This window comes from Helianthus annuus, chromosome 3 (genome assembly GCF_002127325.2).
Source record: "Helianthus annuus cultivar XRQ/B chromosome 3, HanXRQr2.0-SUNRISE, whole genome shotgun sequence".
Lineage (NCBI taxonomy): Eukaryota > Viridiplantae > Streptophyta > Magnoliopsida > Asterales > Asteraceae > Helianthus > Helianthus annuus.
In genome coordinates this window covers 129803051-129817196 of record NC_035435.2, presented here as the reverse complement: position 1 = coordinate 129817196, position 14146 = coordinate 129803051, and the positions used below count along the sequence as shown (strand labels likewise).

At 39.8% G+C, this 14146-nt stretch overlaps 1 protein-coding gene across 1 annotated transcript; it reads left to right on the top strand.

Moving 5' to 3' along the window:
* The first annotated feature begins 12646 nt into the window (after nucleotides 1-12646).
* LOC110929835 (phospholipase A1-IIdelta) lies at nucleotides 12647-14114 on the top strand. Its single transcript, XM_022173024.2, has one exon. The coding sequence runs from the start codon at nucleotides 12671-12673 to the stop codon at nucleotides 13964-13966; it is 1296 nt and encodes a 431-aa protein (XP_022028716.1). The 5' UTR covers nucleotides 12647-12670; the 3' UTR covers nucleotides 13967-14114.
* The last annotated feature ends 32 nt before the right edge of the window (nucleotides 14115-14146 follow it).

The following is a 14146-nucleotide window of genomic DNA, read 5'->3' as shown; positions in this document are numbered from 1 at the left end:
GAAATGACAGGAAGATCCTCGATCTTCGGCTTTGGTTCTTCAATTATCACCTGAGCCATGTAAATTACACAGCCTCTATTCAAACACCTTGAAGCTTTCAGCATAGATACGTCTTCGGGCAATCCGTAATGCGTATCCCCTCGAATGGTAAGAGATTCACCACTCGGAGTCTTTAAGACTATTTGCCTCTTGCCGCAGATGATCTGGGCCTGGTTATGGGATAACCAGTCCATGCCTAGCACGATGTCAAAACCCGCAAGTTTGAAAGGAAGTAGAGATAAAGGAAAAGAATGGTTCCTAATGGATATTTCACATCCTTCTAGAACGGTAGAGACGGTTTCTATCGTGCCGTCTGCCAACTCTACTTCGTAATTTACGTCTAGGGTTTTGATTGGCATATTTAGTAGTTGGCAAAATTTCTGGTCTACAAAGGACTTGTCAGCGCCAGAATCGAACAGTACTCTTGCAAATATATTATTTACGAGAAAAGTACCTGTAAGCACATTGTCGTCCTTGACCGCTTCCTTTGCATCCAAGCGAAAAACTCTCGCATTTGTCTTCTTAGTCTCTTCTGCCTTCTTGGCATACTTCGGGCAATTACTCTTTATGTGCCCCTTTTCATTGCAATTAAAGCAGGTTGCATCCTTTATCTTTTTGCACTCCACTGTCTTATGATCCTTGGACTTGCATAGCCCACAGGGTGGAGTCTTTTGTTGTGACTGTGAACCAGACGCAAACCTACACTTCCCGGAGTGAGGTTTCTTGCAGACCTTGCAGTGAGGTCTTCCATCAACTTGCCCCTCTCTCTTTGCCTCCGACCCTTTCTTGCCTTCACCGTTTCCACGGTGCTTTTTACCGGACTTTCGTGAGGTATCATCCTCACGCTTTCGCTTTTCAGCCTCCTTGCTCCTTTGTGCCCTCAGACGGACAGCATCAAGTGTAAGAGACAAGGAGAGGTCAGTAACTGACCTGAAGGTCGTTGGCCTAGAGGCCTTTACGCTGGCCTTGATCGCCGGCTCTAAGCCCCCAATGAATCGGGCAATTCTTCGTGATTCTGGTGTCACAAGATATGGCACCAGGCGTGACATAGTGTTAAAACTTGTCAGATATGCTTGACAATCCAGGTTTGTCATCACTAGTGAGACAAAATCAGCCTCAATCTTCTCAACCTCGTGCTGAGGGCAGTAGTTTTCTTTTATGAGGGTAATAAACTCCCCCCATGACATTTTGTACAAGGCAGACTTACCTGAAGCCTGCACCAGAGCTCTCCACCACGCCAGGGCCTCGCCCTTGAATGACTGGGACACAAACTTAACCACGTCCCTCTCAGCGCACCCGCTGATGTCCACAATCGTGTCCATCTCGTCCAGCCAGGTGATACAATCAACCGCACCCTTCTCCCCTGTAAATTCACGGGGCTTGCATGATACAAAGTATTTGTAGGTGCAACCCTTAGCACTGGACGCATCAGTATACTCTCTATCGCGGTGAACGCTGTGCTCAGTAGACGAATGCTTGTCGTCATCTTTCTTGGGTTCAGAGGGTGGTTTGGAGTGTGTCTTTGGTTTAGAGGGTGGTTTTGACACAGATCTGCCTTGAGACTCAGTATGTTGACGATCAATAGCTGCCTGGACAGCATTGTTGATCAGAGCCTTTAGTTGTGCGCCTGTCAAATGTACTGACGCATTGTCGTAGTCATCTTCATTCGTGTGGCTGTTCTCTCCATTGGGATCCGCCATTGTAACTTGAATCTGTTACAGAAGATAACAAAATTTTATTCAGGAGATTATTATAATCGTCATTTATGACAATTTGTCAACCATGGTACAAAGACCATATTTGGTTAACTTATTATTTCATTATATATTAGGATCTGAATATCTCCTATTTCAACTATATAAATAGTATTGGTGGCATAAAGCCTAATCACGAGGAAGTTTTATAATATTAGCCGAGATTTCAGAGAATCAAAAGCATAGAGATTTGAACCGTAGTTCTTTTATCTCTTTCTGACAGAGAGTCATAGACTATCACTGCCTTTTATAAGACAATTATTATGGCCCATAGGCACTACACCTCTAATGGATGTCTTAATATGGTTGGCCCGTAGGCACTACATCACTAATGGATGTTTTAATAATATTGGCCCGTAGGCACTACATCACTAATGGATGTTTTAATAATTCTGGCCCGTAGGCACTGCATCACTAATGGATGTTTTAATAATACTGGCCCGTAGGCATTACATCACTAATGGATGTTTTAATAATTCTGGCCCGTAGGCACTGCATCACTAATGGATGTTTTAATAATTCTGGCCCGTAGGCACTGCATCGCTAAATGGATGTCTTTATAATATTGATCACCTTCATTGGTGGTTTAACCCACGATCTATATATCATTTAGTTGGGTTTTGAAATCCTCAAAGGATTATTGTATAAGAATGACGTGCGTGATTATAACGAATCACATCTGCCATGAATGTTAACATGCGTACAGAGGTTAACAGGGAATCAGAATCTTTTCAGTTAGGTCGTACCATCTTGACTAGATCTTAAAAGACCCCAAGCTAGGTTTCACCTTTTAAGATTCTTTATTTAGGCAGATCAATATAAAAGGAATGGTTTTGATTTATTTTTATATATATTAAAACAAAACTCATAACATACATTCCAAAAATCACAAATACAATTACATATTGCCCTAAACGGGTCTTTCAAATAATACATACCTCCAGAGAGGTTTTAAAATAAGTGACAAGTCCACGCAGGGACTAATATAAGATAGGTGTCCATGCAAGGACTAAAGATAAGTCCACGTAGGGACTGAAATACGATAAGTTGTCCACGCAGGGACTTATTTTAAAGTAGAAATTACAGTAGTACAACTATTAAGGGCTAGTGGTCACGTTTCTTCTTTTTGCCCTTTAGTAGGTTTGCCAAGCCCTTGAGAAATCCTCGGTGGCTTTTCTTCTCTTCCTCGAATTCTCTCTCCACACGATCTAATCGATGGAGTATTTCTTCCTGTTCAGGAGGAGAAAATCGTGGTTGTGGCGCTTGATGCGGAACGGGAGGTCTGGGAGGTATTGGATACCCATGAGCTGAGTAATCCGGTGGTCCCATGTTTCCATGTGCTCCGTCAGGGTAGCGCGCATTATATCTAGCCGACACCACATATGGGTCGCGCTCATAGCCGTAGTTGTATTGTGCTTGTGACGGTTCAAACGGGTTGTAAGCCGTTGGACCTGTGTAAGCTGGTATGGGTTGGTCATACCCAAATGGTGGCGAATTTCGTGCAGTAGGTGCGGAGTTCGCCTCCTGTATAGGACTTGAAGGTCCTTCTTCATGTAGTGGCGGATAGTGGCTACTACTAGAATGTCGAGGAGTGCTGAAGTGCATACCCCCTCTTTCTCGTGTAGACATACGAGCATTTGTCCTCCTACGCCTCGGCGGATCAGGTATAACTGGTTGTGCCGGTGGCGGAGGTGGTGGCGTAACTGCCTCAAAGCGTGAATCCTCAGATGGATCCTGTGGATGTCTCGGTTGCGATGTCTGATGAGATGGTGTGTTGTACCACTCATGTCGGTCAAACAAGGCCATAAAGCTGTCTGGGCCTTGATATTGTGGACCATGATATGAAGATCCATCAGATACTTCTATCGGATGCGTGGGCGTACCACGAGCTGGTTCAGTTGGATCCTCATCTTCCTCCATGGGATCTTCAGAAAAGTGGTCTTGAGGACCAAGCGGAACAAATCCTGAAGGTTCCTGTATGTAGTCAGCCGGATTAAACTGACCTATGTAGTACGGACTAGGGTCGTCGTAGTTTCGGTGCGATACCGAACGTTGTAGAGGTATGAAGGAAGGTTGTGGGTTGTTGGGATTATTTTCTGAATCTGGCCCAAAGGAGTGCCGGTAGGATGGCGTTGAGCTGTGCGAAGTGGAATGTCTCGCTGGTTCGTAAAGATCTCTTCGTCGTTGTGGCTCTTCGCTTCGTGTCATCGAAGGATGTCTTGTACCAGATGGTCCAGCTTCTTGATCGTGATGTGTCACGATTTCTCCTCGGCCTCTACGTCCCCTTCCTCTTCCTCGGAATATAACAGGTGGCATTTTTCCTGCTCCAAAACTTATTAAAAATCAAATCGAAAATAAAGACAAAAAGGAGTATTAATCCGAATTTGTCCTAAGTTCTTGTCTAGACTCAAGTATGTGCAATTGTGTCACTAAGATTAAACACAATAGGATAGTGTTTAATTCACTCAATGTTGGCTCTGATACCAACCTGTCACACCCCGATTTCCACGTGTCTCACCGGTGGGCCCGGTGGGGGATTACCGTGACGATGTTGGCAACAATATAGTCAAACCACACAATTATATAATGCACAGCGGAAGCATGATTTAAATATATAATTTCAACCTCTGATTGTAATATCAAAATGTATTACAGAAGTTGAATATCCACAGTGGATCGTAAATACAGATAAAGTATTGTTCCATTAGATACTGCAATCAAGCTTGCGAGGCTTATCCCGACGCTAGGGAGCTAATACCAGCCAATTACGTTTAGGTACCTGCACTTAATCTTTTTGGGGAAAATACGTCAGTTTACACTGGTAAATACATTCAACTGACACATTTGGAAATGTTTATTAAAATTGATTTGAATGCACAAGGCACAAACTCTTCTATAACTTGGGAAAATTCATAATGATCTTGTGAACGTTTTACATGTTCTTTTATGCGTTCAGTAGCCCGGGTCGTGCCGGGTTAAAGATTTATAGACACACCACGTTTGCGTAAAACCGTAGTATAAAAACCAACGGCTACGTCTTTTAATTTTAATGTCGACACTTTATACCGGGTGTACGCCTACACCGGGATGTCGATGGTCGTGGCCATTTCGTAAAATGATGCCAAGGATATCCGGGACAACGGTCATTAAACCCCCCAAAGGCTTATAAGCAACAAAACTGTTTAAATGAGCCGATCATATTTAATCAATTAACCACCTAAGCGATGGAATTATATAATGCTCAATCAAGCGGTATTAATATACCGTAACCCAAGCCCATATAGGGGAAATAAGTTAAAGTATTTACCTTTGCAAGTATTAATCCTTATTTTAGATCAAGTCACCGATAGCTTTTACTGGGGCTCCTAATCTGGAACGAAGGTTTTAATTAACCTCTTAGAATCCTAACGGTCCTTATATTAGCCGTAGCTTAAACCGGTTGATTCCGATATATATGGATATGGTTAATTCGCACGTAAAGGCGAAAACCGAGAATGGAGTATGATTTGGACCCAACAAGTTTAGTGACTTGTTTTATATGGGTTTATAGTTCATACTCTGGATTTTGGGGTTTAAATAATATAATTTGACCCATATCGGCTATTGCACGAAAACTAGTTCCATGAGCCGTACCGTGTGCGCAAATAGGCGAAACGGTTAACTATGAGAGTCGTACGCTTATTTCCTAAGTCAATATGCTTTAAAAGTATTTTGGTATCAGTAGGATACCTTCCGTAATGCCCGTAACGAGTTTAAGTTTATATTATGCCCCGTAGGGGCTTTTCGGTCATTTTAAAGACTTTAAAAGGGATTTTCGAGTTCTACAGGAAATCTAAGTTTCCCGAACAGCTTATAAAGCTTAAAATATTTTATTTATTATTTAAAACCAGTAGCAATTGGAATCGGGTCAAAAGACCTTGTAGAACTCCCGTTTTGGCCAAAAAGGGCATATTCGGTATTTACCGAACCGTAGCCATAACCGCAGGTTATGAGCAAGGTAAAAATTATTAAAAATCTTTAAAATTCCCAAAATATTATTTTACCACAGTGGGTAAAAGTTTTGGTGACGAAAACTTGGGTTAGATGGGCGTTATGCTAATTGCGCCGTTAATTACAAAACTTTCTTAAAAGTGCGCCTTTTAGCATAACTCTCATTCTAGACCTCGGATTGACGTGAAACTTTAGGGACATGCTTATAATTTAACAAGCAAGGTTTTGGTCCGTTCACGTGTCCGAAATACTTGTTTTTATTTTAAAAGGCCGTTACGGTCAACTTTTAGGCGAATGACGGAAATGCGCTAAAGACTCGGATAACTCATGAACCGACCACAGAGGCTTATACCAACATGTGACCTGGTCCTAAGAGAGTCCTAAGGTATATTTATACCTCACTAAAACGGGTCAGAACTGAAGTCAAAGCAAAAGTCAAACTTTTGCGACTTTCGGCTCCGAACCGGTTCTATATAGTAAATGATCGATTCCAACGAGCGCAAACAAGTTTATATGCTTATTATCATATTTTATGATTGTCAAAACAGGTTCCATAACGTATACATTACAGATTATGCTTAAATCGCTAAAATAGCTTTCTGTTGACTTTTTAACCGCACGTTTGACTCGATAATTGACATATTTAGAGTGGTGATCAGGGGGAACCATTTTAGAGGTTTAATACCCACATAAATACCAACTCATAACCATTTTTGATTCGTCATAAGACTGAACCATTTGCAAGATATTGCAATGACAACCGTTAGTTACGACGGTTGCGTTTATGAGCTATAACTATGGAAATGTGAAACCAAAATGGTTATGAACGACTTACAGAAGTTGCTTCTTGATTATAGAACAGAAGAGAAGGCTTGGGAGCACTTAGAATGATCAGTAGTTGTGTGTTTTGATTGTGTGAATGGTTATGAACTAAGGTGTGCTATTTATAGCAAATGTCAAGCATGTATGATCATTACAACACCTACAACAGGTCAGGGGTGATGGGTAGATGTCCCCTAAGTGTTATGGGTCGAGCATAGGGTGCCCATGCCCATTTGTTGGTTGTTTGATCATTCAAAAGCTCCAAAAGCCAAGTAGTTACTATAATTCTGCATCTGGGCGTCGTACGCGACCCGCATGGACATTCCATGCAGCTTTTACGCGGGTCGCCTGGGATCAGAAGATCAGACGCGTAGTTGAGGAGGCTCGCGGCCCGCCTCGACTTATGTCTAAACCTTACGCGGGTCGCGTGAGGTTATATTTTCTGAATTTTTCAAATCTTTTATAATGATTACAGAATCGGGCCATTAATAACGAAATCTTTCGTAATGATTTGCCTGACCTTTCGGATTTGAAGGGGTAACTTTGCGGTTTGGCCCTCGGTTATTTACCGATAGGGGCCTTGTGTTAATTACCCGCGCTATTAAGTCCCCGGTTTATTTATTAATTATTTGGAAAGCCTTAACTTTCACTGTTGGCGCTTTTAACACTTCTTCTACGAATTCGATCGTAACTTTCTCGTTTCATATCGAAACTTCGCGAAATTCATATATATTATTTTAGTGAGGGTATAATACCGTTACATAGTCTTGGGAACGTTAAAGGGTCACTCAGAGGTATTATTAAACATGTTGACGCAGTTAACCCCTGTAGTTTGTAATCTCTCACTTTCTTCCGCGTTTTATATTTGTACGATGTATAATTTATTCGTTTGAAGGTTTAAGCATTATTTAGGGATACTATACAGTATATTTACCCTTGTTGACATTTATAACCCTCGAATTTATATACTTTCAAGGTTTGTCAAAATTAGTCCTTTATTTATTATAGATGCCACGTGTAAACAAATGACACGTGTTAACACATCATTGGACACAAAATTTCGAGGTGTTACAATATTGCTATTGTCCGTTGGGAAGATGCCATTGCAGATTGCAAATGGATTGCGAACTGGGATTTGGAAGAATGAGAATTGAATTGCGTGCGGTAAGCAGTGGCGGAACCTGAAATTTTTTTCATGGACGGAAAATTTTTAAAAGTCTTTTGTTATTGATATATATTTTTTGTTCCTCTTCAAGTCAAATCGGGTTGGGTCATATTCAAAAAGTTTAATCAAACTTAATTTAAGTATTTAACATCGATTTCACATAATTCATAACTTATAAGGTTGCAGGGTATGGAATAGAGGCTCTAGGGGCTTCAATGTGTCACCTTAGCTCCAGCTCACCAATAGTGCCCCTCTTTAACTTAGAGGGTATGGGATAAAGCCCCCCTCTCTTTCAATAACCCCCCCCCCCCTCACACACAAACATCTAGTTATTTTCCGTCATTGCAACCACAACTCACCAATAGCGCCCCCTAATGGCGCTGGCGGTATGGTGTGTGGGCGCTATTAATCTTGTTGGCTGAGGTGGCGCCCCATACCTGTAGCTTAAGCATTCAATGTTCTAACCTGTAAACTTCTAATCCACATTAACTACTTAAGCATTCAAATATTCAATTTAAAAATAATAATTTGTAAATTTTTAAACCCTAGCCTCTAATCAAATAAATAAACAAACTAAACAGATAAAAATATTTATTTTTTTATAAACAAACAAAATAAAAAATTATAATAAGTCAATGTAAAATAAAATACTAATCATCAATAATAAATAAACATGTAAGTTTGTGCATGTTCTAAACACAAGCCATTGATTGATGGGGAGGTAATTGTGGGCTTCAAGGGCCTCACTAGAAATTCACCATCGGGCTTAGCCAATTTTTTAAATAATGGAATAATATCAGTAGAGCCTTGTCTGCCCCTCAATTGTAAATAGATTTGCATCTTTCAATGTGTCTAAAACGCGTTCATAATATTCGTAACATTTCTTATAAACCTAGTTAGTGCCTGTCATATCTAGAAAAAAAAAATAAGATTTTGCCATTACTAAAGAAATTGAGTGTACACCTTCCTATTGGGCCATATAAGTAACACCCTAAACGAATTTAGTAGAAAACACGCAGCGGAAATACGAACCAGAAAAATTCTTTCAATATGACTACTTAATATACTTATCCCTACAAATATATCTTGGGTGTTACACCTATCCCTACTTATTACATGCATTAAAACACGTCATCGAATGATGACGTGACCTCTCTCTTCTACTACCCGCCTTTTGACTTGATCTTCAACCATTCCTCGCTTCGTATGGAAGGCCTATAACAACCTGCAAACACCATATAACTATTTTGTTAGCTAAGTAAGTGACTTCATTCAAAACACACACAATGTATAAATAACATCCAACAAATACTCAATGATCACGTCCAAACATCTTTGCAAGATTTGGATCCATTCCGGTTGTAATCTTGGATCCGATTTCCAGATCCTAACCTTCAATTTTCATTGCATTCATCCTTACACACCAGCATCTTTATTACCATTCTAATACAATACGGTTAACTTGTTGACCAAGAAAACATAAACTAGGAAACTTTATCAGGCCTAATCAATTAACGAATATGCATCTTAAACAATTTAGTGCACCTGATGACTGTGCATTGCGCTAATCTGTGTAGTGTTGAATGTTGATTTATGTGCACTACGCTGATATGTGCATTGTGCACTGTTTTCGATTCCTATATCTCCTAACATGAGTAACAAAGGTGGTTTTTACCTAACATGAGTTACAAAGGTGCTCTTTACCTAATAAATCATCTATCCCGACTCCCCGAAAATCATCATAGTTACATTGATAAAGTCTTGGACCCAATACACATTTTCCCACAAGCGATGATTTGAGGGATTCACGCATTTTGTGCAACCTGCAGGTCTGCTTTCCTATTTTCTCGTTTTCAGCCTCGTATTTCATTTCCAAACTCCATATTCGAGCCTACGACACCCAATCGATAAATTAAGGTTTTTAAAAGAGATCACAAGGACTTGTAATCATTCCCACCATTCCCATACCATATGTGTTAACCCAAATCCCACGTTAACCATGTTAAAGGTCAATTTACCTCATTATTGACTGATTATCCTGAGTATTTACATTATTGCAATGGCTCACTAATTAACATCCCATAACTTTACCATACTATAATTTACCGGTCCATTATTCTTTACCATCCCGTATTTACACATGAATACAGATGTACCAATCGAGATTTTAGTTCATAAATCACTTACCTTAAGTCTACCATGTTCATGCTTGTTTCCTTGCCTCTTCTCGACTCATTAGCTTTTCGTGCTTGAGTCCATCTTGACATGATACCTATCCTTTCATGTCATTACATTCACATGATAGTTAGCATACATGTTCATTTATATTATCAATCGTATCCAATCCCTATGTCACATTGACTTTCATTGATCAATCTTTAACATACACAAGACATAGATTCACAACCACATTATTCACAATTCAAGAAATTCAACTTTCCATCATGTATGACACATAAACAATCTATCATGTATCACACAATTTTCCTTAATCTCACAATCGTGTTAGGAAATCTAATCATGTTATTCCTACATTCATTGACTTTTCAGAAAGTCAACTATTACAAACTTTCAACATAGAAACATATGTCCATAATGATATACTAGACCATATAAGTCACACCACATGCATTACATTGGTATGTTATAGGGCACATACAATCATATGATCGTTTAGGTACATGCATATATAAATCAATTATACGCATACCAGTGCTCCCATGATTCTACAATTGGCATCGTAATCCAAGGTAACCAATGCAACATAATTCCAACATTATGTCTGGTTAGTAAATTCATATGCTTCACAATTGGTATACGTTCACTTCTTAATCACTATAAAGCAATTAATCGAGCACATGGTGTACGTCTCACCATTCAAGCATATAGTATAAGTTCCTAATGCATACTTTCACCAAATCATACAATTAAACTCAGTTTCAACATCCATTCCAAATTCCAAATCATATTAATACATTTCATTCATGTTCATCAATTACATTACATGGATACAAGTTCACCTATTGTTTCCACCTAGACATTTCATTAAACACTTGGCTTACGTACCATATTTAAGGCACAATGTACAAGTACTTCATGCTTAACTTCCTAGTTCATGGTATTAATCACCATACTTCTTTCCAAAAACCAAGTATCAATAATTCGTGAACACTAAACATAGCAAAATCGCTTGTCTTTTCAACCTATTTATCAATTTGGCCAAATATCATCATGGGTTTACCCAAGATTTGACCCCCTCATCCCACCTTCTAAGAATCTCATTCAACTTGCTAATTTCATAAATTATGGTACATGCTAATTCAAAAATCAATTATAAGCACAATTCCTACTAAGATTCGCATAGAATGCGAAGATTCGTCCATAATAACCAACCAATATCATTCATACATCATGCATTTAGTCTCTATCCAAAATCCATCATCAAATGAAATTCCATCACTTACCTCATGTTTCAAATCATGAGACCGTTAGAAATCCTTGATTATGCAACCATTTTGGGTTGAGTTCCATCATCAATTTCCGGATTTAGAGTGGTTTGAGAGACCCCCCCCCCCCCCATTCTCCTTTGTATATGTTAACACACACACACACACATATCCAGAGGCTTTTATTTTGTAACAACATTGATTCAAACTTGCAATTTCAGCCCCTCATGTTTGCCATATGATCTCATTTGTCACAAACTTCATTCCCTACTATCTAACCTATATTCTAACTAAGTTAAATAACTTAGTTATTTTATTTCATGCCATAACAAAAGAAAACATACAAATAAATTATTAATTCAAGTTTTGGGGATTTACAATATATTATACATCTTTTTCATCCCGCTCATCCTGAACTCTGCTAGCGCAGTGTAATGTTGCCGCACTCAACATGGTTCTAGATCAAATCACGCTACCATCATCCCGCTCGCCAGCGGGTGAGGCATAATTTTTTTCCTATGGTGTCATTTCATTCAATGCTCGAATTTATAAGATCCGACATCAAAAATTTTGGGTCGGGTCGAATCATGTAGTAAAAGTCAATATCATAAAAAAGTACAATTGCCCTGAGAAAAAACAACATAATAAAAATACAAAGTCATTTAGAATCGTATAAGAACCTCTAAGGGGGTCAAGGCACCCCGTGATAGCAAGCGTGATGGACCATAATGTTGTGATCACGGTAGTGATAGTGATGGGCGTGATGTTTGGGTGTGGGTTGTTTCGACGGTTATTATTGGGTGTGGGTTTATATGTGGTGGTGTGATGGAATATGATGGGGTGATGCGTGTTGCAAGTGTTTTAATGATGGTGTGATGAAATGTTATGGAATCAAGTGTCAGATTGTGATTGTGTGGGAATTGCCTGTCATCCCCGAGTTACAACTACTGACCACCCATGTTCAAGTGTTATGTGCTCAATTCGTCCCTGGCAGTTCTTTTCTATAGGTTAATTAATTGTATTTAATTAAGGGTTAAAACTTAAAAACACATGAACTAAAGTGGGATATTTATTAGATGGAATGAAGTAAATGATCTAACTAATTGACTATAAAATATATATGTAAAACGTTTATATAACTTGGTTCTTTAGCAAAATATACGTAGTTTTCTTTTTAATAAATCAATGGTGTCAATCATAAAAAACAAAAAAAAACATTGGTGTCGTTTAAAAATTTTCCGTTACACGTTCTATATGTCATCGGGTGAGCCTGTGCCACATCATCTCGACGCTCCACACACCCCGGAGTATATAACAAAACGCCTTATCTGTTTTACTTACCTATTTGTGGACTGTGGTCACCTTTAGATAAGGTAATAGATTTTTTTGACCACGTGAAATAATGTTTCCTACATAAAAACACATGCATATTGCATACTACCACTCATTCTGCAATGGATATCACCACTCAATCCGAAACTCCATGGCTAGAGCTCATAGGAAGCAAGAACTGGGAAGGCCTTCTCGACCCGTTCGACATCAATCTTCGAACGCTCATCCTGCGCTGCGGCGACTTCTGCCAAGCCACCTACGACGCCTTCAACAACGACAGCAACTCCAAGTACGCTGGCAGCAGCCGCTACGGCAAGAGATCATTCTTCCACAAAGTCAAGCTCAGACCGTCCCCATCCGATTACCAAGTCGCCTATTTCATCTATGGTACCGCCAAAATCAGCATTCCTGCAGCCTTCTTCCTTCATTCCCTCTCTCGTGAAGCATGGGACCGTGAGTCTAACTGGATTGGGTATATTGCAACTACAACCGATGAGGTTAGTAAAGCGTTAGGCAGGCGAGAGATCTACCTCGTGTGGAGGGGAACCCAACGGGATTTGGAGTGGATTAATGTTTATGGAGCGAGCTCAGTGTCTGCTGAATCATTGTTACGACAGAAAACGTTTAAGCCTCCAACAACTGAAACCACCGACGTTGGTGGCAGCAGTAGCGATAGCGATGATGATAACGATGAAGTTGGAGGTAACGATGAAGTTAGAGGTAAACCAAAGGTTATGCGGGGTTGGTTAACGATTTACACTTCTTATAATCCGAATTCGTCTTTCACAAAAGTAAGTGCAAGAACACAAGTGTTGGCAAGTATTAAACAGTTGGTGGAAAAATACAAAAATGAAGAAGTTAGCATAATTGTCACCGGACACAGCCTTGGTGCAAGTTTAGCGACGCTATCCGCCTTTGATCTAGCGGAAAACGGTATCACAAACGTCCCGGTTACAGCTTTCGTGTTTGGTTCACCACAAGTGGGTAACCGAGCATTCAATAATCGTCTCAATCAATTCCCGAATGTTAAACTTCTACACATAAGGAACAAGATCGACCTCATACCGCTTTACCCAAGCAAGTTGTTGGGGTACGTGGACTCCGGGGTTCAATTTGAAATCGATTCGAGAAAATCCGGGAACTTAAAGCGATCAACTAACACCGGAGACTGGCACAATTTGCAGGGGATGTTGCACGTGGTGGCGGGGTGGAACGGGGAAGACGGTGAGTTCAAGTTGAAGGTTCCGAGGAGCTTGGCGTTGGTGAATAAATCGAGTGCGTTCTTGAAAGACGAGTACTTGATACCGGAGTCATGGTGGATCGAGAAAAACAAAGGTATGGTTATGGATGAAAATGGTGAATGGGCTTTGCAATCACCTGATGAAGAAGACATTCCAGTTCCTGAATTTGCTGAATGATAAATCATTCTAACAGTCATTGTTCAGTTTCATAATTTCATTGTATTTGTGATATGATTTGTAATTTGTTGTACAATAAGTAATTTGCTTTGTACCAAAAAAACGGTCGATGCATTGATAGATCAGCTTCCTGTCGAGCTTAAACAAACTCGAGCCTAAATTGGAGCTCAACCTAGACAT